Source organism: Nyctibius grandis, chromosome 3 (genome assembly GCF_013368605.1).
Source record: "Nyctibius grandis isolate bNycGra1 chromosome 3, bNycGra1.pri, whole genome shotgun sequence".
Taxonomy (NCBI): domain Eukaryota; kingdom Metazoa; phylum Chordata; class Aves; order Nyctibiiformes; family Nyctibiidae; genus Nyctibius; species Nyctibius grandis.
Window position 1 is genome coordinate 86,504,971 of NC_090660.1, and position 21,740 is coordinate 86,526,710.

Genomic DNA, 21,740 nt, shown 5'->3' on the forward strand with positions numbered 1-21,740 from the left:
GAGGGCCCATGCATAGGTTTCCAAAGAGTATGTCTGCTTCAGAGCAGGTTTCAAGTGCTAAGTCAGGGTAAGGAGTGGTTTCAACGTAAGAAAGGTCAGATGATAGTGGCTTTCTACTGGGCAGAGCTGGATGACTGTTGATGTACTTGTATCACAGCCTCTTCTGAGATAAATCTCAAATGAGCAGCTGAACACTTGCCTTGCATGTCAGTGCTGGTTTCGCTGTCCTTTTTGAAGACGTCATTTGCTGTTGCAGTAAATGGTTGAAACTCTTTTTGTAGCATTAGGATGAGAAGCAGGTCCCAGTGCATCTCACCTGGCACCAGCACTTCATGTTGGACCGTACCTTTCTTGCTATCACCAATTTGCAAAGAATAATGCTAAAAAGGTCCTCAAAACATAGAGAGACAAGGGAAAAATGAGAAAAGATGAGAAGTGTCTCCCTGGCTCCCTGGAGCATATCAAGAGTTGCTTTTACAGCCACTGCCTGTTATCTACACGCTTTGCGAACGGACTTGATCGTGACCAATCTTCTCCTGCCCTCTCGTGGCTCTGGCTGCTCCGGGGAAGCCTGTTTGGGCTCCTGTGCTCTCTCAGACATCTCAGAAACCTCCATGGAGCCAAGTAACCTTCAGGGACTGTGGGTGAATATTACCAGAGCTGGACCTGGGGTGTCTTTTTGGCTCTGGGGTGCAGCGTGCACCACATGCACAGCCTCCGTTGCAGTTAGAGCGATGGGAGACGGAAGCGAGGGGAAGCCCTCTGTGAAGTTTCTGAGACTATACTTTTGCCTTTTAAGGTATTTTTGTGGTCTTTAGTATAAAACATCTTCTACATAAATAAAATCGCTTGTGTGAATGCAACTTTATGAAAGCTTGGGAATCCTTTGACTTGTACCCAAATACATCAGTGCTGACAGCTGGTACATAAAAGCTATCAAATGTTCCCCTGCATATTTGTCTAATTCATGTTTAACTGCATGATTTTCCAAAGCATGGTCACTATGTGAGACTGAATTTTTAATAATGACAGGATAATGTGAATGAGGAGGCAGGCAAGAAACAATGTTCATGTTGGACGTGTCCACATACTTTAATTTGTAAAGAACATCTTCATTCTATCCATGTGCTGGAAAACCTTAAATGCCAGTGCTATGGATAAAGCATGAAGACGTAGAGGGTGGTGGATCTGAAAGGAAATAAAACATTGAAACCATCTGTCTGTCACATATTCAGTATCATAAGTATTAGAAAATAAATTTTAGCACAGCTGATGAGCACTGTATAAAGGAGAAGGGAAGGCCCAAGGAGAAGATAGGATAGTTTTATTTTTAATGACAAACTTGATGTGATTTTTCCAGGCTGCTTTCCCACAGTCCGCCTTGGTAGCAGAAGACAGCATGAGAGTGGTGGCCCTGCCTCTGGCTGGGCAACCAGCTGAGGACAGGCAGCAGCAGAAGTCACCGGAGATTTCAGTTCCTGGTCTCCTGCCTTAATTATCAAGCTGCAGCTTCCCCTCACAGTTTGCACCACCTCAGGCCAAATGAAAGTGAATAAAAGTTTTTGGGCTGTTTGTTTGCCGCTGACTCCCTAACTGCAAAATCTGCCCGGGGTGCGTGCAGTTAGGAGGCCTCGAGTACCAAAGCTGAGCGGGGCATTAACGCAGCCCTTCTGGAGGCAAAAAAGCATTTGGGAAGGGTGGTGGTGCCTCTCTGGAAGAGGCTTTCCTGCCCAGACACAGGGCAGGGCAGCTCTGCCCGGGATACGCTGCCTTTTGCCTCTGGGACCGTCAAATCAAGATGGATGCTCAAAATCCAAAGGAAGTTACCACAAACCTGAGCATGAGCGGATCTTGCAAACCTTCTAGCGGGGTGTGAAAGAGGAGTGCGTCTGTTTGGCACAACACACGTCCCAAATGTCAGCATGGACTGCCAGGGAATTGGGGAAAAGTTCGGATGCCCTATGGTTAGTGTTTTAATAACTGAAAAGCTAAAGGTGTGCTTTTTCTTTCCTTTCTGTGTTTTTTTTCTCCTATTAAAACATCTCTGTTTGATGGCATACTTCAGTGTCAGCTAACAGGCAACTATTCTTCCAGATGCAAAACAATAATTTGAGGGTGAATTAGCATTCAGTAGATGATCAGTATAATCTAATGTTTTATCCTTCAGCACAAGGGTTCTACTACCATGCTACATACTTACTTTATAGTCTCATGTGAAGTATATTGTTTGCCTATAGAAAGGGAAACAGGAGACGCAAGACAGAAATAAGGTTTTCAGAAGAATTTCATTTTGTGACTCCCTCTGAGGGTTAGTCTCTGGATCTCAAAGAGTGATGAGCTCCTCTGGATTATTCTTTTCAGCTGAATCAATGTCATGTCCCTGAGTGAATTCCGTATTCACTGTCCACACTTCTGCAGGGAAAAAACACCCCAAAAGGGCAGTCTTAAAGAAGAATTAAATATGAGGTGTTGATTCTCTCCCTCTAAAATATTCCCTGCGATTAGTGTTTGCCCAGATGAACAAAGCTTTCCCGGTCACATGAGATCAGCTGTTGATGCCAGGCAAATGTAAGAGAATTTCAGATTGGAAGTAGCTGCAACATTTTCCATTTTACAGGTTCCTTGTGATAAAAGGATGCACAAGACAGTACTTTGGCATCTGCAGAGTTTACAGAACTTCTTACTTTATCTGACAGCATTTATCATTGAGTTTGTCTGCAGATGTTTAAGCTTTATGGCAGCTGCAGTCTGACAGTGAAAGTCAGATTCAGCTGCCTCGTCTGAGCAAGCACGTGTATCTGTGGACCAAACCACATCATCACAGACCAGTCGGTGATTTCTCTCAGTTCCTTATCCAAAGGGGTGTTTTGTACAATTCATTAGGAAATTTTGGGACATTCCCATCATCACTGGCATGACTGGCTGCTTCTGTACTCACTGCCTTGGACCTCCTGAGTGTCAGTAGGAGTCACTTTAGGCTCAAATACAGAGAAGATGTGAGTTCTCGTGCTCCCAGCCGCGAGTGTTTAGGAACGTACAAAGCAGAGCTGTGCTCAGGTAGGGCTGTTGGCACAGTGTGCTGTGTCAGCATTGTAATCCACTGATGTGTTTTCCAATCCAACTGCAGGTTGGTCCATTCTGGCCCAGGAAAAGGCTCACCACAGTCCGGGGTGGATTTGTCTTTCGCAACCCGTACCGGTACGAGGCAAGGGATCGAAACCCATTTGTTCAGGACAGAGACTAGCCGAGACCTCTCACTGTGGACGAGGAGCATAGTGCAGGGCTGCCACAATTCTGCGGAGCTCATCACGGAAATCACCACATGTGAGTAACACCTGCGGCGCCGTGTCTCCACACCTCATTGTAACGCTCGTGGGTAGTTCACGCTCCTTCTGCTAGAGGTGATTCATTTCCAAAAATGTACATATTTGGGGTTCTATGTGTAGAACATATTGCCCCTTGCTTTCACAGCCAGCCCTAGCTGGTGTGCTGCCTGTGGTCAGTACCATAAAACCAGGACACACTCACTGTCGTTATGAGTTTTGGTCTTGTTTTTGGCATGTTGTTTCAGACACAAATGTGTAGTCAGCCATGTAGGGCTGTGTGTCATGGAGGAGTGATCATCACAGATTTGTCCAGAAACCCACAGAAAAGAGCATTTTTCTGAGATTCAGGAGACCCCTGAGAGCCTGGCAGGAGTTCCTCCTGCAGAGGGAGGAAGCAGAATAGGACTGGCACATTCACAAGCGTGAATTGGTCATTTATTCATCCAGCTCTGCACACTAGAGAAGAGTAAAAAAAATACAAACTAGTCCAATAGCCACATTTTCACGGCTAGTCATTTCCCTCCCCCAACATCAGGGTGTCACTTCTCAGCACTTCTGTACATGCAAAATTGTCTGGAATAAAAGTAATCAGCTGTAGATGCTCTGGAGTGATGCCCTGTTCAGCCAGGTAGCTGCTAGCCTGGAGTGGCTCCACGGCTTTGAGGCTGCACCTTTCTCTTCAGTGCTGCCAGGATCTGACAGTCCTTCACCCACTAGCTCTCCAGTTAACAGGGCTGTTAAAGTAGAACACTATCTCCACTTGTTGCCTAAAAAATGTGAGAGCAATAGCCAAAGCACAAATCCACTCCAAGACAAAGGGCAGCTCTGATTTCGTGAAGCTGTCAGGTACAGCCACGCACTGCTGAGCACGGGGACGCCTGCCTGCGGGCTGCCAGGCCCCATGCCTTGTGGGGAGCTCAGGCTGCTTTGCAAGGGCCTCTGACGTAGAAACCAGCCAGGGTGATCAGTGGGAACCACCTCGAGGGCATGTCCATTTCCTCAGCCCAGTGACATGGACACCTTTCTTTCCAGAAACAGGAGGGCATCGGCCCCTTCTTTTATCGCGGTGCTTTTATCGCAGTGCCAAGAACCCTTCTTGGCAGAACCGTTCACAGGAAAATGGTGGAAAAGAGAATTTGAGATGTGAACACCTAAACTCTTCATTGGATCATGGCCTATGTTTCTGCGCTGAGGGGAAGATGCAGACTTTCTGCTGCAGTAGCTATTATATACAATTATCTGGGCCCATTTCCAATTACCACAACACTAATGAGGACTCAGGAGTGTCATCATCTTTGTCAAAATACTTTAGGGAAACCCTTTACAGCTTCTAATTGTGTCGTGTGTTGCCTGTACACCAATGCACGCAGCATGGGGAATAAGCAGGAGGAGTTAGAAATCCGTGTTCGGTCGGGGGGCTATGATCTAGTGGCAATTACAGAGACTTGGTGGGACGCCTCGCATGACTGGAATGTGGTCATGGATGGCTATGTCCTGTTCAGGAAAGACAGGACAGTAAGGAGAGGTGGTGGAGTTGCTCTTTATGTGAGTGAGCAGCTAGAATGTATTGAGTTCTGTCCAGAGGCGGATCAGGAGCGAGTTGAGAGTTTGTGGGTGCGAATTAAGGGGCAGGCTGGCAGGGGTGATACTGTTGTGGGTGTCTATTACAGGCCACCGGATCAGGATGAGGAGGGTGATGAGGCCTTCTACAGGCAGCTGAGAGCAGTCTCGCAATTACAGGGCCTGGTTGTTGTGGGGGATTTCAACTACCCTGATATTTGCTGGGAGGCCTACTCAGCCAGCCATCCCCAGTCCAGGAGGTTCCTCCAGTGCATTGATGATAACTTTCTGATGCAAATGGTGGATGAGCCAACTAGGAGAGGAGCGCTGCTGGATCTGATCCTCACTAACAAGGAGGGTCTGGTTGAAGAGGTGAAGGTTGAGGGCAGCCTTGGTTGTAGTGACCATGAGATGGTGGAGTTCAGGATCTCATGTGGCAGGAACAGAATAGCTAGCAGAATCACAACCCTGAACTTCAGGAGGGCCAACTTTGGCCTTTTCAAGCAATTGCTAGGGGAAATCCCATGGGACAGGGTACTAGAAGGTAAGGGGGCCCAAGATAGTTGGTTAGCATTCAAGGACTGCTTCTTCCGAGCTCAAGATCAGAGCATCCCAACAGGTAGGAAGTCAAGGAAGGGTACCAGGAGACCTGCATGGTTGAACAGGGAACTGCAGGGCAAACTCAAGTGGAAGAAGAAGGTGTACAGATCGTGGAAGGAGGGGCTGGCCACTTGGGAGGAATATAAGTCTGTTGTCAGAGGATGTAGGGAGGCAACTAGGAAAGCTAAGGCCTCCATGGAATTAAACCTTGCAAGAGAGGTCAAGGACAACAGAAAGGGCTTCTTCAAATACATTGCAGGTAAAGCCAACACTAGAGGCAATGTAGGCCCACTGATGAATGAGGTGGGGGTCCTGGAGACAGAGGATAAAAAGAAGGCGGAGTTACTGAATGCCTTCTTTGCCTCTGTCTATACTGTTGGAGGCTGTCCTGAGGAGCCCCGGACCCCTGAGGCCCCAGAAGAAGTCAGGATAGAGGAGGAATCTGTCTTGGTTGATGAGGGCTGGGTCAGGGACCAATTAAGCAACCTGGACGTCCATAAATCCATGGGCCCTGATGGGATGCACCCGCGGGTGCTGAGGGAGCTGGCGGAAGTCATTGCTAGGCCACTCTCCATCATCTTTGCTAAGTCGTGGGCAACAGGAGAGGTGCCTGAGGACTGGAGGAAAGCGAATGTCACTCCAGTCTTCAAAAAGGGCAGGAAGGAGGACCCGGGTAACTATAGACCGCTCAGCCTCACCTCCATCCCCGGAAAGGTGATGGAGCAACTTGTTCTTGGTGCTGTCTCTAGGCACATCAAGGATAGGGGGATCATTAGGGGCACTCAGCATGGCTTCACCAAGGGGAAGTCATGCTCAACCAACTTGATAGCCTTTTATGAGGATGTTACCCGGTGGATAGATGATGGTAAAGCTGTGGATGTGGTCTATCTCGATTTCAGTAAAGCGTTTGACACGGTCTCCCACAGCATCCTCGCAGCTAAACTGGGGAAGTGTGGTCTGGATGATCGGGTAGTGAGGTGGATTGTGAACTGGCTGAAGGAAAGAAGCCAGAGAGTAGTGGTCAGCGGGACAGAGTCCAGTTGGAGGTCTGTGTCTAGCGGAGTTCCGCAAGGGTCGGTACTGGGACCAGTTCTATTCAATATATTCATTAATGACTTGGATGAGGGAATAGAGTGCACTGTCAGCAAGTTCGCTGATGACACAAAACTGGGAAGAGTGGCTGATGTGCCGGAAGGCTGCTCAGCCATTCAGAGAGACCTGGACAGGCTGGAGAGTTGGGCGGGGAGAAATTTAATGAAATATAACAAGGGCAAGTGTAGAGTCCTGCATCTGGGCAAGAACAACCCCATGTACCAGTACAAGTTGGGGACAGAGCTGTTGGAGAGCAGCGTAGGGGAAAGGGACCTGGGGGTCCTAGTGGACAGCAGGATGACCATGAGCCAGCAGTGTGCCCTTGTGGCCAAGAAGGCCAATGGCATCCTGGGGTGTATTAGAAGGGGTGTGGTCAGCAGGTCGAGAGAGGTTCTCCTCCCCCTCTACTCTGCCCTGGTGAGGCCGCATCTGGAGTATTGTGTCCAGTTCTGGGCCCCTCAGTTCAAGAAGGACAGGGAACTGCTAGAGAGAGTCCAGCGCAGAGCCACGAAGATGATTAAGGGAGTGGAACATCTCCCTTATGAGGAGAGGCTGAGGGAGCTGGGTCTCTTTAGCTTAGAGAAGAGGAGACTGAGGGGTGACCTCATTAATGTTTATAAATATGGAAAGGGCAAGTGTCAAGAGGATGGAGCCAGGCTCTTCTCAGTGACATCCCTTGACAGGACAAGGGGCAATGGGTGCAAGCTGGAGCACAGGAGGTTCCACTTAAATTTGAGGAAAAACTTCTTTACGGTGAGGGTGACTGAACACTGGAACAGGCTGCCCAGAGAGGTTGTGGAGTCTCCTTCTCTGGAGACATTCAAAACCCGCCTGGACGCGTTCCTGTGTGATATGGTCTAGGTAATCCTGCCCCGGCAGGGGGATTGGACTAGATGATCTTTCGAGGTCCCTTCCAATCCCTAACATTCTGTGATTCTGTGATTCTGTGATTCTGTGTGTTGTGTGCTGCATTTATTGGTTTTGGCTATGTATGTCAGATGTAAGAAGAAGAGTAGCAGTGACTTTGTCAGGGTTTGGAAGGAGTAAATGGCAGCCCGAGCCTTCTTAAAACTTCAGTGGATTGTTTTTTATGTCAGCATGTAGATGTACGTTGCAACATGAAGAATACAGCGAATAACTGAAGGGACTGACACCAGTTTTGTTACAGCCGAGCACAATTGTAGTCTGTGTGTTTACACGATAACTAACAAACCTTGCTTGGACCTTGTCGCTCTCTACAGGTACCTGAAAGGAGATTGTAGCAAGGCGGGTGTTCGCCTTTTCTCCCAAGTAATAAGCAATAGGACAAGAGGAAATGGCCTCAAGTTGCACCAGGGGAGGTTTAGATTGGATATCAGGAAAAATTTCTTCACCGAAAGGGTTATCAAGCATTGGAAGGGGCTGCGCAGGGAAGTGGTGGAGTCACCATCCCTGGAGGTATTTAAAAGACGAGTAGATGTGGTGCTTGGGGACATGGTTTAGTGGTGGACTTGGCAGTGCCAGGTTAACAGTTGGACTTGATGATCTTAAAGGTTCTTTCCAACCAAAATGATTCTATGATTGTGCAACAGAACAGCTTCTGTTGTTATTCCAAACCTGCAGGTTTACAGTTAGTGCAGGATTAGCCCAGTTTTAGGAAAGGTTGGTTTCCACAAGATACTGTCGAGATCAAATGTGAGATGCAGATATCTGCAGCCAAATGGAAGTTATTGCTTTTAAGAGCATTAAAATCTAAATTTTGTTTCCTTCTTCAGCTTGCACATACAAAAGCCAGGAGTGTCGTTTGACCATCCATTACGAGCACGGATTCTCTCTTACAACTGAACCGCAAGATGGTGCCTTCTCTAAGACAATTGCACAATATCCCTACGAAAAACTGAAAATGTCCTCAGATGATGGGATAAGGATGCTTTATTTAGACTTTGGAGGAAAGGATGGAGAAATTGTAAGTACTGCATTTAGCAAAGGGAGGCACATTACCATCTCTTTGGTGGCCCTTAAGGCAGGGGGGGTAGAAAAGCACTAATAACAGCTGGCCAGTACAGGTTCCAGTACCAGTAGTTAGACACCGTGCTTTCTGATTCAGCATGATGATCTGCTTTAGAACAAGATAAACTAAAAAGAGAGATAAAAATGGTAAAACTGTGCAAAAAGAGGGATGAAAGATTTCTCACATTTAAGAACAAACTGTATCTCTACACAGCCAGATGTTATAATTTTTGTATGTACCCATTTCACTTTTTAAATGATTGCGGGTGGAAGAGCTTAAGCATGAGATATTACTAATAAATCCAGCTCACACATAGGGACTTTATCTGTTGTAACAACAAACTATGTTTTAGACACTTCTGAACATCTAGTTGCTAAAAAAAATTGAAGACTACAGATGTAGTGCAAACTGTCTGCTTAGGCCTCTAAGTTAGCTGTCACAATGCCTAAAAATAAGGTGCTTATTCCTACAAGCAGTTTAGATACCATAAATTATACATGTAAACATGGTCTTCCCTGCCATATTTTTTCAGCAGTTCCTGAGCGCATTGGGTGCTTAATTCATCACATCACCTTTGATAACATATACTCTGCAAACTGCTTATTGTCAGGCTTTCAGAAGGGAATTTGTTACTAGATCTCAATAAAGTTGACCCATGACTGGTAGAAAGGCAAATCGGGTTTGTTTTGATGTGAACCTAGTGTTGAGCCTGCTGTCCACACTGACCAGTCTGGCATGCTTAGCAAGCACGTGGTGAGATCATCTGAACCATGACTATGGAAAAAAGTCTCAGTTCAGTCTCACTGCCAGCTGTGTGAACAGAGGAGCAACCGTGCAGCATCAGCTGGAGGTGCAGTATCCTGGCTTCAGCTGTGACCAAAAGAAGATGCACTGGGTATTGGTCACAGCAGTCCCACCACCATCCCTGGTCGAACCTCTTGGAAAACTCCTTGCAGCAGCTGACTCCGTTTTTTGCTGCTCACCCAGGTGGATGCAAGCCCAGAGACACCAGGATCTCATCTGCTCTCAAGATGCTTATTACTTACTTTTAGCAACCTAAATATTTGCAGCTGTATGCAAAGAAAAAACAATATGTTGTAATAAGGGGTTGTTACTAATAGAAGTCTGTTGAAAATACCAGGCAGCAGTTAATCAAGTACTCCATAAATGATTGCTTTTTTGAGCTGTAATCTAATCTAATCATTCTCATCTTGATTTCTTTCTGTACTTTCAGCAACTGGACCTTCATTCTTGTCCAAAACCAATTGTGTTCATCATTCATTCCTTCCTGTCAGCAAAGATTACAAGGCTTGGCTTGGTGGCATAAGTGGGGTACATCTGTTTCTTCAAAGAAAGACGGAGTGACCACGCTAATCTGAAGTACAGTCAACAGCAGCAACCCATACCAGCCAGCAGCGCACACCAGCTTGGGGTTCAGTACTGGGCCTTGGTAGTTTCTGCAGTCTTCCAAGGCCCAGGTTTCATTTTCATCAGCTAAGGAGGTGGCATGACAAGGAAAACAGTGGATTTCATTGTAAATAATGGGATTTTAAAATCCCATATCAGACAGTAAAAGCGTGTAGTACCATACATGTAAATGTTTCAGAATCATAAATTGTGCCTATTTCAATGTACCTGTTTATATAGAATAAGTAAAGGGCTAAGCAGACAAGAGTGGGTGTTGGTTGTGATGCAAGCTCAAGGTTGTTTGAGTAGAAGTTCTCCAAATGAGATTGTCCCACCACCCAAAAGTAAAATATTTTTTCTGTGCTAACCTGCGCACCACTTACAGCAGACTTTTCTTTTGGGGCACCATCAGAACCTGTTGCTTGAATACCCAGCAGAGCATGCAAATACACACCTTTGCATCAGATACTCTAAAGCAATACAGCTGTGGTCAGTCAACAGCTGGAGGGTCCCTGCCCAGCAGCACTTTCAAATTAAATGATAAAGACATCTTGCGTACATTCCTAGCGATGGACCCAAACCAAGACTAGCTCTAGTGATGTATTTGAGAGCCGTCTGTCAGTGGGGCATAGGTAGGAGCATCCTTTCTTAAAGAACACACAGGATGTATTTTTATAGTGACTGCCCAGAATGGCTTCATGAGTTTCAGCTACCTGGGACCCCCAGCTCAGGTAAAAGTTACCTGAACCCATGCTGAAGCATGACCTAAGCTTCTGCCAGCATGTTTCCATGGCAGTTTTCCAACAGAAAGCCACACTGAGCTTCCTCTCCTACTCCTACTGTGTCACCCTCTCAGCTCTGCCGAGGCTAGTCATGTCATCTTCATAGAAGAAAAATGGGGAAGGAGGAAGACTTGATTTTTTGAGAGTTTTCTAGATTAGTTATTCAAGCAGCTCAACAACAGTGAGGAAACACACCAGGGAGGAACATGAGCTTCACTGCCAGAAAAGCCTTAATATGGAACTGCTCCTACGAGTGTGACTTGGCAAGTCCAGGTTTATTCCTTGCTGGTGAAACGTGAGATGGTCACCTCTGTATCCATAATTTACTAGTTCCTGTTTTGCACCACAGCTTACTGTTCTAAGTCAAAACATTCAAATCACTGAGTTTTGGCCTTGTTCATGGTTATGTTGGGCAGCAGGCAGGAAGGCTGACCTTCGTGGTCAGAGATGATACACACAGCTTGCACCTAGAACGACTAAATTGGCTTAATGTAGTTGGGTGGGAACAGAAAGCAGCAGAACAGGGATGGCATTTATGTTGCTTTTACTTTGTAAACAGAACTGCTTCATGTAGGGGTGGGGTTTTGTTCGCTTTTAGAGTTTTGTCCTAAATTCATGCTTTGAAGGACAGGAACTGTACAGGAAGTCATAAATCCAAAGTTAGTAGAAGTTTGCTTGTCATGCTACACCACTTCTTTTATTCTTGAGAAAGCACACAACTTTCAACTTAATGTCACTTGACTGGCAAAGAGGAAAATTAAAAACACGGTTTGGTTCCATGTTGTTTTTAAGCTAAGTCTTGAGCGTTAAGTCGTGCTGTTTATTCACAGTGTAGGAATTAGTTTGTGGTGATTTCCATAGATATCTTAAACATCGAAATGAATTAACAAATTAAGGTGATGGGCTGAATTTGCAAAGACTGAAAATGATCGTTAAAGGACAATAGCTAAATCACCATTTGGAAGAGCAGCCTCCTCACCAGTCAAAAGCAAGCCTGGGAGGGGATTTACCTAACTGTGAACTTTGCTTTTACTGTCACGGTACTTGCACTTAAAACTGAATTCCTTGTGTAAATTCACAAGGCAGGAGATAACATGTTACATAACTTACCAATAATTTCCAAACGGACATTTCTGATGCAGCGACCACTGCCGTTCACATAACTTTCCGGGGCAGTTACTTGGGTCTCCTTAGGCTTGGAAGCTTCTAGGAGAACGTCTTCTGAGAAGCTGAGAGCAGTCGGTACGCTGGGGGACTGGGTCTTTGAGTATGAACTCACATCACATCGTCAAGTAAAACGTGGTGGGAAAGGTTCTAAAAAGCGATTCAGGACACTTTTATTGCTGTTCCAAAGTATAACTGAAAAATCTGGATGCAGGCTCCTATAAAAGTTGCAGAGGTTAAAGTGAAAACTTGCATAGTGTGGGGTAGGTTAAATACATATGTAAACTATACTGCACTATTATTTCCTTATTTCTTTAACACAAATCACTGGAATGTTATATTTAACATGTATGTGCATTGTAAATATTACAAATTCCTATATTAGTACCAACAATTAAATGACACAGTATGTAATCTAAGGTGCTCAGTACTATATGAAGTATAAGCGAATAACTAAACAGTTTGCAAAGAAAATTCATATTATATATATTTATAGAAAAAATAATGACAATTACAGATGCTATTTCTTCATTTTCAGATTTTGGACTGATTCATATTTGGATGGGATACACAAATGAAATATGGACCTACTCCACATTTATAAGAGTATAGTGAATATTTATATTTTAGAGGAAAAGAATATATTTAATAAAGTCATTTATTGGATTTTTGTGAGGTGAGCTTACTTTGTACCCAAACAAGCTGTTTGGAAGGCTGTCCTTTGGTTGTGGGCTGGGATAAAATACATTTTAAACCTCAGTCATTCTGTTAAGAATTCAGTTACTTAAGAGAACTATTCATCATATTGACAGAATGACTTAAAAATTCAAAATTAAAAAAAGTGTTAATGTACTGTCAATGGTGCATTGGTGCTTTCTCTCAAGTAATCTCAATGCTCATGTGACAGTGGTGCTGAAAGCATAAGTACACAGCATTTTTTTTGCTGCTGGCATGTACTGAAAGGCCACAGGGATGTTGTGGGCAAGGTCGCTCAGACTCACCTGCTGAAGTTACAGTGCTTTCTCAGCTGCTTATATTTAACTGGGCAGTTACAGAAGTCATAAAAAAACAGAACAGAAACTTCTGCTCAAGCTTCCGTGTTCAAGGAGTGAGGCCAACACGTGCCTTGCTTAGTTCTTACAAACGGTTATGGAAAAAAAAAGATGGTTTTCTTCCCTTCTACTTTAATTCTTAACTTAGTGGCCCAAATAGAAAAGCTAACTGTAGGATTTTAAGTCTGATCTTTCAGTCTGACCCAAGGTATGGCAGACCAGCCTCATGGAAATCCTAAAAAGGGGTATTCTAGAGTTTCATTCTTTTCACAACATACTAAACAGTCTGATCAGAAAGTCTGTATAGCAGCTTCACCGTTTAGAAAGACTTGGATACATATTGGAACATATATGTTACTGGAAAAATGTGATATAAGGTGTTTGTTAAAAAAAAAAAAAAAGAAAATAAAGCTAATCTGATTGTGTGCGGGGAAGCATACTGGTGTTTCCTAAGGGTTTTGCTCTTTAAGTGGAACTAGCATCTCTCTTAAGGTACTTTATAAATCAGAACACAACTCTTCATGCACTGCCAGCTAAATCACTACCATAAATGTCATTAGAATTGGTCTTTTCCAAATAACGAAACAAGTGTTTTCTCTTTCTGCGGAAGGTGAGTATTCCTTCTTCCCACTGGACAGGGGAGCACGCTCCATCCAGCTCTTCGCATTTGGAAGCACAGCTGATGTGAAGTAGAAGTTGATGTGATTTCCATCTGCAAGACTTCTCAATGTCCTCTTACCCACGTTCAAAAGTTCATTGGAGCTTCTTTGGTTTCAGTGGAAGCAGAATCGGAGCCTGAACAAATGATGTGCTCCAGATTGTAATACTATCATTGGTTTGTAAATTTATCTTCTTTTTCATAAGAGTCAAACTGGCAGGTTTAGAACTAGCTGTTTACTGGGGCTATTTACTATATATATATATATAGACTCTTACTATAGTATATATTATATGTTACTATATATATACACACACTATTACTGTATATACTATTACTGTAAAGTAATTGGGAATTGTATCTAAAATGGACACTTTTGAATTCAGTGGCGACTTTGATTTTAAAGAGCAGATATTAATACCATACTAGCAAAATGTCAAGAACCTCAGCCTGCTTGATGTAAGTGAACTCCTAGATTAACCAGGGAAAAAGTTTAGTTTAAAAGCATGAGGGGAAAAACATTTAATATTTAAGTAACAAAGTTAACCTCTTGTGAACCTATCAGCTACTTTTTCCACATAGGATTAGCTTTTCAGTTTGTTTTCTTTGTCAGAATTTCTGTGCTTGTGTAAATAGAGGCATTAGAAAACAACCCCCAAGGGAAAACTGGAGAGTCCGTGAATTTGGAAAAGCGTTTGTACCCAAGTTAAGTTCTGTGGTAGCCCAGTGATACTCATCATGGAATTGCTGTAATACTAGAATAATCATCCCACCAAGTAATCGTGACCACATCAGTGTTGTCTTACCCCAATCTTGTATAAATGTATATTGGTGAATATGACTTACATACTGACTTGCAAAAACATGAAAGCAAGCACCCAAACCTTCTACAGTAAAGTATGCGTAGGGCAGACTGGATTTTGGGTTCATCAGCCACAAACAAGACTTTGAAGTTCAGAGGCAAAGGGTGATGTTACATTCACGGAAGTTACGAAGCATCAGCTGAGCTGTGGGAACTCTTAGTGTGGGGTTTTTGAACTACGACAGATGTAAGATAAATTTGTTTAGTGCTGTTACGGTAGACCAGGTCAAATTATTTTGCTTGCTTTTTTGTAGGTTAAGAGCATGCACAAGGACAATTATCGTAGCTCAAATGGGGCACAGTCTTATTAAGCCATGATAATAAACTAGCTATCACCCTAAAAAAAACCCAACATAATAACAAAGAGCAAATGAGGCATGGGGAGCACTGTATTAGTTCAGCACTGGGAATCATGCAAACAAACAATACATCAAAATGCTTATGTTTCCTAACTGCTTTTCTGCTGATAATTTCAGGCCAGCCTTTGAGTCTGCAGAATTAATTAAAACAATAACCATTGGGTTCTACTTGCTCATGAAGCAAGATAGATAGTATCTAAATCCAGGGCTCACTATGGACACTATAGAGAGGTAAGGGAGGAATGAGAAAATAATAAAAAATAATTTTTAAAAGCACCTTTTTATAGTAGCCCTTCTACAGATACATGCAGATAGTTTTTCATCAAGAAAGCCAGTTAAAGAGCATTACTCTCCTGAAAGGGATTTTCTTTGCTTATGGCAGCTAGCCTCAAGTATTTTATGAAATGTAGAGTTTCTGTACTTTTGCTTATCAACTTATGCATAATTTATTAACTACAAAATTTTTGTAATTGCAAGTATATAGACCCCCCCAAAATTAAGTAGGAAGCACAGCTTTCAGTGGCTTGCTTTAGTATTTGGACAAAAGTGTCAGCATTCAGGCTGAAGATACAAGATTATAACTTACAGCTTTTTTCTCTCTATTTGGAAGTAGAGACTTTCTTTATTCAATATTAGATGTTAAAGAAGATTAATGTCTTGATTAGTTTCTTGTTTTCTGTCTTGAATGCAAAGAAATATGAGCCATACACAGTAATTAACACATTGGAGCAATTTCATGCATGCAATAATTAAATAATTATTTAAATATCTACCTTCATTGCATTTCTATTTCATCCCATCAGTACCACCTGGATGCTAGGGATGTGTGGCATTTTGCAGATAAATGTAATCCCGCTCCTTAGTAGGTGCATTTGTCCTGGGCTAAGGCGCACATTGTACTCGCCAGAGCCCCTTGTCACAGGAAAACAGCTCCATAGCTTTCCTATTGCCGCTCAGAGCGCAGCTAAAACACATACACACCCATGTAGGAAAGGTCTTGTAGAGTTCAGGAGAACAATACACATCGAAACAAAGGAACAGAAGGGTTAAATGCAAGATCCTGTTAGGCACAAAAAACCTCCTGGGGCTTGGCTTTACACAAAGTAGAATCAAGCAAAGAATAATGTCACAACATCAGGAAGGCTCTTCAGAGAATGAGTAGCTTTTACAGTATTCAGTCTAACCTACACATGGTTTAGTTCAATTATTTTTTCATAATACTAAATTTCATTTATATTAGTATTGCTTAATCTGTTTTCCTTCCAGGAGAATATAGCAAACAATAACACTGCATCTCTATCCATTTTAATCATGCTGGTTTGTATGATGAATAGGAAATCTTTACACTGAAAGCTGTAAAATATATTTGCTTTGGTGGGAACTCCTCATCTCAGCATAAATACAAACTTGAATAATTACCCTGGTACAAGCCAGGTACATGCCTGAGACTTGAGCAAACTGAGGCCAAATTTAGTATTTTACTGTGCTTGCAACTCAGGTAGAAAATCTTCTTTCCATTACATTTCATCATAGCACGACAGCTCTTTCACAGCTCTCACTATCATCGTTACTGCTATCATTTTGATTTTCTCCTCCCCCCATGAAAAGAAATCTCAGAACTCTGTTATGAATTGTTTCTATGGAGTGTTACAAAGAGTATGCATGAAATTATACCGGACATTCAGCTTGTGAAACAACGATCCTTGCTTTAATGGGACCTTCCATCAAGTTTCAAGAGGCATGCTTTTGTGACTCATATTCTGTTTGCTTTCATCTGCAGAATAGGAACTGTTCTTAATTAATCTATAAAATGTCAGTGGTTGACGCTGTAAACGACAAGTAGTAATAAATAGAATAGGGGTCTTAACGCAAAAAGGTAAAACAAAGTATTTCTGTTATTAAAATTAAATCTGGTGGAGTTTTTTATTCACATAAAAACCAAACGTACAGGCTGAAAAACATACAAAGCTTTAGCAAACCAAGCTATAGTCCTTGTAACAAGGAAACATAATAAATATGTATATAAAATAAAACCTTTTTTCATTTGAACTTTTTAAAAAATTACAAATTTCAGTATAAAACATTTCCAAACATGCTACTGTGCTTGAGAATTGAGTCTATAAAATTACACTGACCAAAGTCCTTCCGATGAGTAGATATGTGTGTGCATGTGCTAGGCACTATAATGCTTTTCTTACAATCAGAAGTGCTCGCTCTCCGCGGTTTCCAGGAAGAGGTGAACAGCAGCCACGCAGCACCTCTACTTGCCAGTCTTCTCCAAAACCCATTCAATCACCTGGGAAAATGAGAAAAAAAACGATTTACAGAACTCCAGTTCTTGAAAGCAACTTAAGAACACCTCATACACTTTATCAATTCTTTATCGCCACCTCTGTGGTGGTTACTAAACAGGATTTAAAAGTAATCCATTCAAAAGGACAGTCGTCAAACTGAGAGGATACAGCGTCACCCAAGAACTGTACTTAATTTTACAGAATGCCTTGTCTTTAGAAAAAGGCATTTTTAGATCCCCAGAATTGAGCTACTTCACCCCACTCTCTCCCTGTACTAGCAACAAGTTGCACACACAATGGTAAGCAGCTAGTGTTTCCAGCACAAAAAATTCCTAAAGCCATAGGAGAAAGAATAAAGATAATTTCTGCACTCCTGTATATACTGCCATTATTACTGCTGTTTCCCAGCCAGGGTGGTTGTTCAGACTACTGACTAGTCCTGGGCAATTGTATTTTTTATAAGGTAGTTTCACAGAATCACAGAATCAACCAGGTTGGAAGAGACCTCTGGGATCATCGAGTCCAACCATTGCCCTGACACCACCCTGTCAACTAGACCATGGCACTAAGTGCCATGTCCAGTCTTTTTTTAAACACATCCAGAGATGGTGACTCCACCACCTCCCTAGGCAGCCCGTTCTAATGTCTAATGACCCCTCCTGAGAATAAATTCTTCCTAATGTCCAACCTGAACCTCCCCTGGCGAAGCTTGAGGCTGTGTCCTCTTGTCCTATCGCTAGTTGCCTGGGAGAAGAGGCCGACTCCCACTTCACTACAACCTCCCTTCAGGTAGTTGTAAACTGCAATAAGGTCATCTCTGAGCCTCCTCTTCTCCAGGCTAAACAACCCCAGCTCCCTCAGCCGTTAAACAGGGAGAGGTGGCCAGTTTAAGAGATCCCCAATTTTAATGCCTCTTTGCCAACAGCAAACCTATATAAAACTGCCAACTGGCCTCCCCAAAGATGGTGGTGAGAAACAGTGGGAAAACATCCTAGTTCAACACCAAACATCACAGCCCATGTAGTTTTTGAAACCTTGTGATCCGTAGGAAGCAATTCACAAGGAACGCAGTACGGAACACAATGAATATTGCTCTTGTAGAATAAATTCTGTTGGGATCTAGCAGTTTTCCTTAAGAGTTTGGGTTTTCTTATTTAACTGCCCCAGTCCAAATCTTTCCATGTAATTTATGATTTTTAAAACTGTACTGTAAATATGCACGATACTTTTTTTCTTTTTAAATTATTGAGTCACTTCAGCATGTTTTTCAGAATTTAAATCAGAGTTACTTAACTTCTGGAGGACAGAAATATTTACTCCTGTCATTTGCTCTGTGCTACTGTTCTCATAAGTCCCACCTTACACACATATAAGCTCATCTCATATCCCTTGTGCTTACAGTTATTCCCAAACTTAAAATTACTAATTTTCATTGCTTCTTTTAAGAAATTTATTTCCTTTTATAGATCCCTTTATTGCTTCCTAACCTTTGAAAAGAAATGTTATTTCCTTCAACACAAGGAAAGAAGAATTCCCTAATGATCCACGGTTCTCTCAAATGAAGAAAAAATCTCATCTCCCTTTTCTTTCCAGTGATGTGGAAACATTTATTGCCTTCACTCCATTCCTCACTGTGGCACATCATATTGGCAGCTATGACTAGAATAACATCTAAAACCTGAATATACGCAACTGGAAACTTTGCCATGGGACTGCTGATTAAGTTTTTGTGAGATCAGAGTGAAATAAGACCCACAGCCAAAGGAATGCATCTCTTCATCTCTTAAAGCTGTGGACTAAACCATCCTACAGCCAGGCTGCTGCAGCTACATTTAGCCTTGGCTAGTTACAGGAACAGATAAACAAAGTTCGTACCTGTTTAGCATTGTTATTTGCTGTTTTCTTCATTTCATCAAGAAGTCCTCTGGAAGTTTTCAGATCCTAAATATGAAACACAAAGCCACAGAAATGAGCAAACTCATATGCTCACTCTAATTTGGATTGTAAGAGCCCTAATAGCCGGGGGAGGTGTTACCCTTTTATCACCTTGTTCAGAACCACAGAAGAATTATTTGGCTTCGCTTTTTTTTTAAAAAAACACCAAATAATCTAAGTCTATTCTAATGGGTTGCAGCTTTCCCTACAGCAGTCCAAACCGAGTACTCAAGTGTACAATTGAGCCACGCTTTTCCTAACCTTCCACACACTTCCAGAAATGTATTTTTTTTTTAAACGGTATTCAAAGTTCTTACAGTCTTGACTGAAATATTATTTATATATATTTATATGTTCACAGAATCACAGAATCACAGAATCACAGAATCACAGAATGTTAGGGATTGGAAGGGACCTCGAAAGATCATCTAGTCCAATCCCCCTGCCGGGGCAGGATTACCTAGACCATATCACACAGGAACGCGTCCAGGCGGGTTTTGAATGTCTCCAGAGAAGGAGACTCCACAACCTCTCTGGGCAGCCTGTTCCAGTGTTCAGTCACCCTTACAGTAAAGAAGTTTTTCCTCAAATTTAAGTGGAACCTCCTGTGCTCCAGCTTGCACCCATTGCCCCTTGTCCTGTCAAGGGATGTCACTGAGAAGAGCCTGGCTCCATCCTCTTGACACTTGCCCTTTCCATATTTATAAACATTAATGAGGTCACCCCTCAGTCTCCTCTTCTCTAAGCTAAAGAGACCCAGCTCCCTCAGCCTCTCCTCATAAGGGAGATGTTCCACTCCCTTAATCATCTTCGTGGCTCTGCGCTGGACTCTCTCTAGCAGTTCCCTGTCCTTCTTGAAATGAGGGGCCCAGAACTGGACACAATACTCCAGATGCGGCCTCACCAGGGCAGAGTAGAGGGGGAGGAGAACCTCTCTCGACCTGCTGACCACACCCCTTCTAATACACCCCAGGATGCCATTGGCCTTCTTGGCCACAAGGGCACACTGCTGGCTCATGGTCATCCTGTTGTCCACTAGGACCCCCAGGTCCCTTTCCCCTACGCTGCTCTCCAACAGCTCTGCCCCCAACTTGTACTGGTACATGGGGTTGTTCTTGCCCAGATGCAGGACTCTACACTTGCCCTTGTTATATTTCATTAAATTTCTCCCCGCCCAACTCTCCAGCCTGTCCAGGTCTCTCTGAATGGCTGCGCAGCCTTCCGGCATCTCAGCCACTCCTCCCAGTTTTGTGTCATCAGCGAACTTGCTGACAGTGCACTCTATTCCCTCATCCAAGTCATTAATGAATATATTGAATAGAACTGGTCCCAGTACCGACCCTTGCGGAACTCCGCTAGACACAGACCTCCAACTGGACTCTGTCCCATTGACCACCACTCTCTGGCTTCTTTCCTTCAGCCAGTTTACAATCCACCTCACTACCCGATCATCCAGACCACACTTCCCCAGTTTAGCTGCGAGGATGCTGTGGGAGACCGTGTCAAACGCTTTACTGAAATCGAGATAGACCACATCCACAGCTTTACCATCATCTATCCACCGGGTAACATCCTCATAAAAGGCTATCAAGTTGGTTGAGCAAGACTTCCCGTTGGTGAAGCCATGCTGAGTGCCCCTAATGATCCCCCTATCCTCGATGTGCCTAGAGACAGCACCAAGGACAAGTTGCTCCATCACCTTTCCAGGGATGGAGGTGAGGCTGACTGGTCTATAGTTACCCGGGTCCTCCTTCCTGCCCTTTTTGAAGACTGGAGTGACATTCGCTTTCCTCCAGTCCTCAGGCACCTCTCCTGTTGCCCACGACTTAGCAAAGATGATGGAGAGTGGCCTAGCAATGACTTCCGCCAGCTCCCTCAGCACCCGCGGGTGCATCCCATCAGGGCCCATGGATTTATGGACATCCAGGTTGCTTAATTGGTCCCTGACCCAGCCCTCATCAACCAAGACAGATTCCTCCTCTATCCTGACTTCTTCTGAGGCCGCAGGGGTCCAGGGCTCCTCAGGACAGCCTCCAACAGTATAGACAGAGGCAAAGAAGGCATTCAGTAACTCCGCCTTCTTTTTATCCTCTGTCTCCAGGACCCCCACCTCATTCATCAGTGGGCCTACATTGCCTCTAGTGTTGGCTTTACCTGCAATGTATTTGAAGAAGCCCTTTCTGTTGTCCTTGACCTCTCTTGCAAGGTTTAATTCCAAGGAGGCCTTAGCTTTCCTAGTTGCCTCCCTACCTCCTCTGACAACAGACTTATATTCCTCCCAAGTGGCCAGCCCCTCCTTCCACGATCTGTACACCTTCTTCTTCCACTTGAGTTTGCCCAGCAGTTCCCTGTTCAACCATGCAGGTCTCCTGGTACCCTTCCTTGACTTCCTACCTGTTGGGATGCTCTGATCTTGAGCTCGGAAGAAGCAGTCCTTGAACGCTAACCAACTATCTTGGGCCCCCTTACCTTCTAGTACCCTGTCCCATGGGATTTCCCCTAGCAATTGCCTGAAAAGGCCAAAGTTGGCCCTCCTGAAGTCCAGGGTTGTGATTCTGCTAGCTGTTCTGTTCCTGCCACATGAGATCCTGAACTCTACCATCTCATGGTCGCTACAACCAAGGCTGCCCTCAACCTTCACCTCTTCAACCAGACCCTC

The 21,740-nt window shown here is 43.7% G+C and overlaps 2 protein-coding genes across 2 annotated transcripts in view; one reads left to right on the plus strand and one right to left on the minus strand.

The window, feature by feature from the left end:
- SNTB1 (syntrophin beta 1) overlaps nucleotides 1–12,587 on the plus strand; it is a 118,602-nt gene extending 106,015 nt beyond the window's left edge. The window contains exons 5-7 of the mRNA XM_068396174.1: nucleotides 3,128–3,324; nucleotides 8,333–8,523; nucleotides 9,803–12,587. Of these exons, the coding sequence (XP_068252275.1) occupies nucleotides 3,128–3,324; nucleotides 8,333–8,523; nucleotides 9,803–9,895 (481 nt within the window). The 3' untranslated portion in view covers nucleotides 9,896–12,587. The remainder of the gene's footprint in view (nucleotides 1–3,127; nucleotides 3,325–8,332; nucleotides 8,524–9,802) is intronic.
- Nucleotides 12,588–16,741: 4,154 nt separating this feature from the next.
- MTBP (MDM2 binding protein) overlaps nucleotides 16,742–21,740 on the minus strand; it is a 39,856-nt gene continuing 34,857 nt past the window's right edge. The window contains exons 21-22 of the mRNA XM_068396655.1: nucleotides 19,022–19,087; nucleotides 16,742–17,148 (exon numbers count right to left, since the gene is read on the minus strand). Coding sequence (XP_068252756.1) covers nucleotides 17,113–17,148; nucleotides 19,022–19,087 — 102 coding nt within the window. The 3' untranslated portion in view covers nucleotides 16,742–17,112. The remainder of the gene's footprint in view (nucleotides 17,149–19,021; nucleotides 19,088–21,740) is intronic.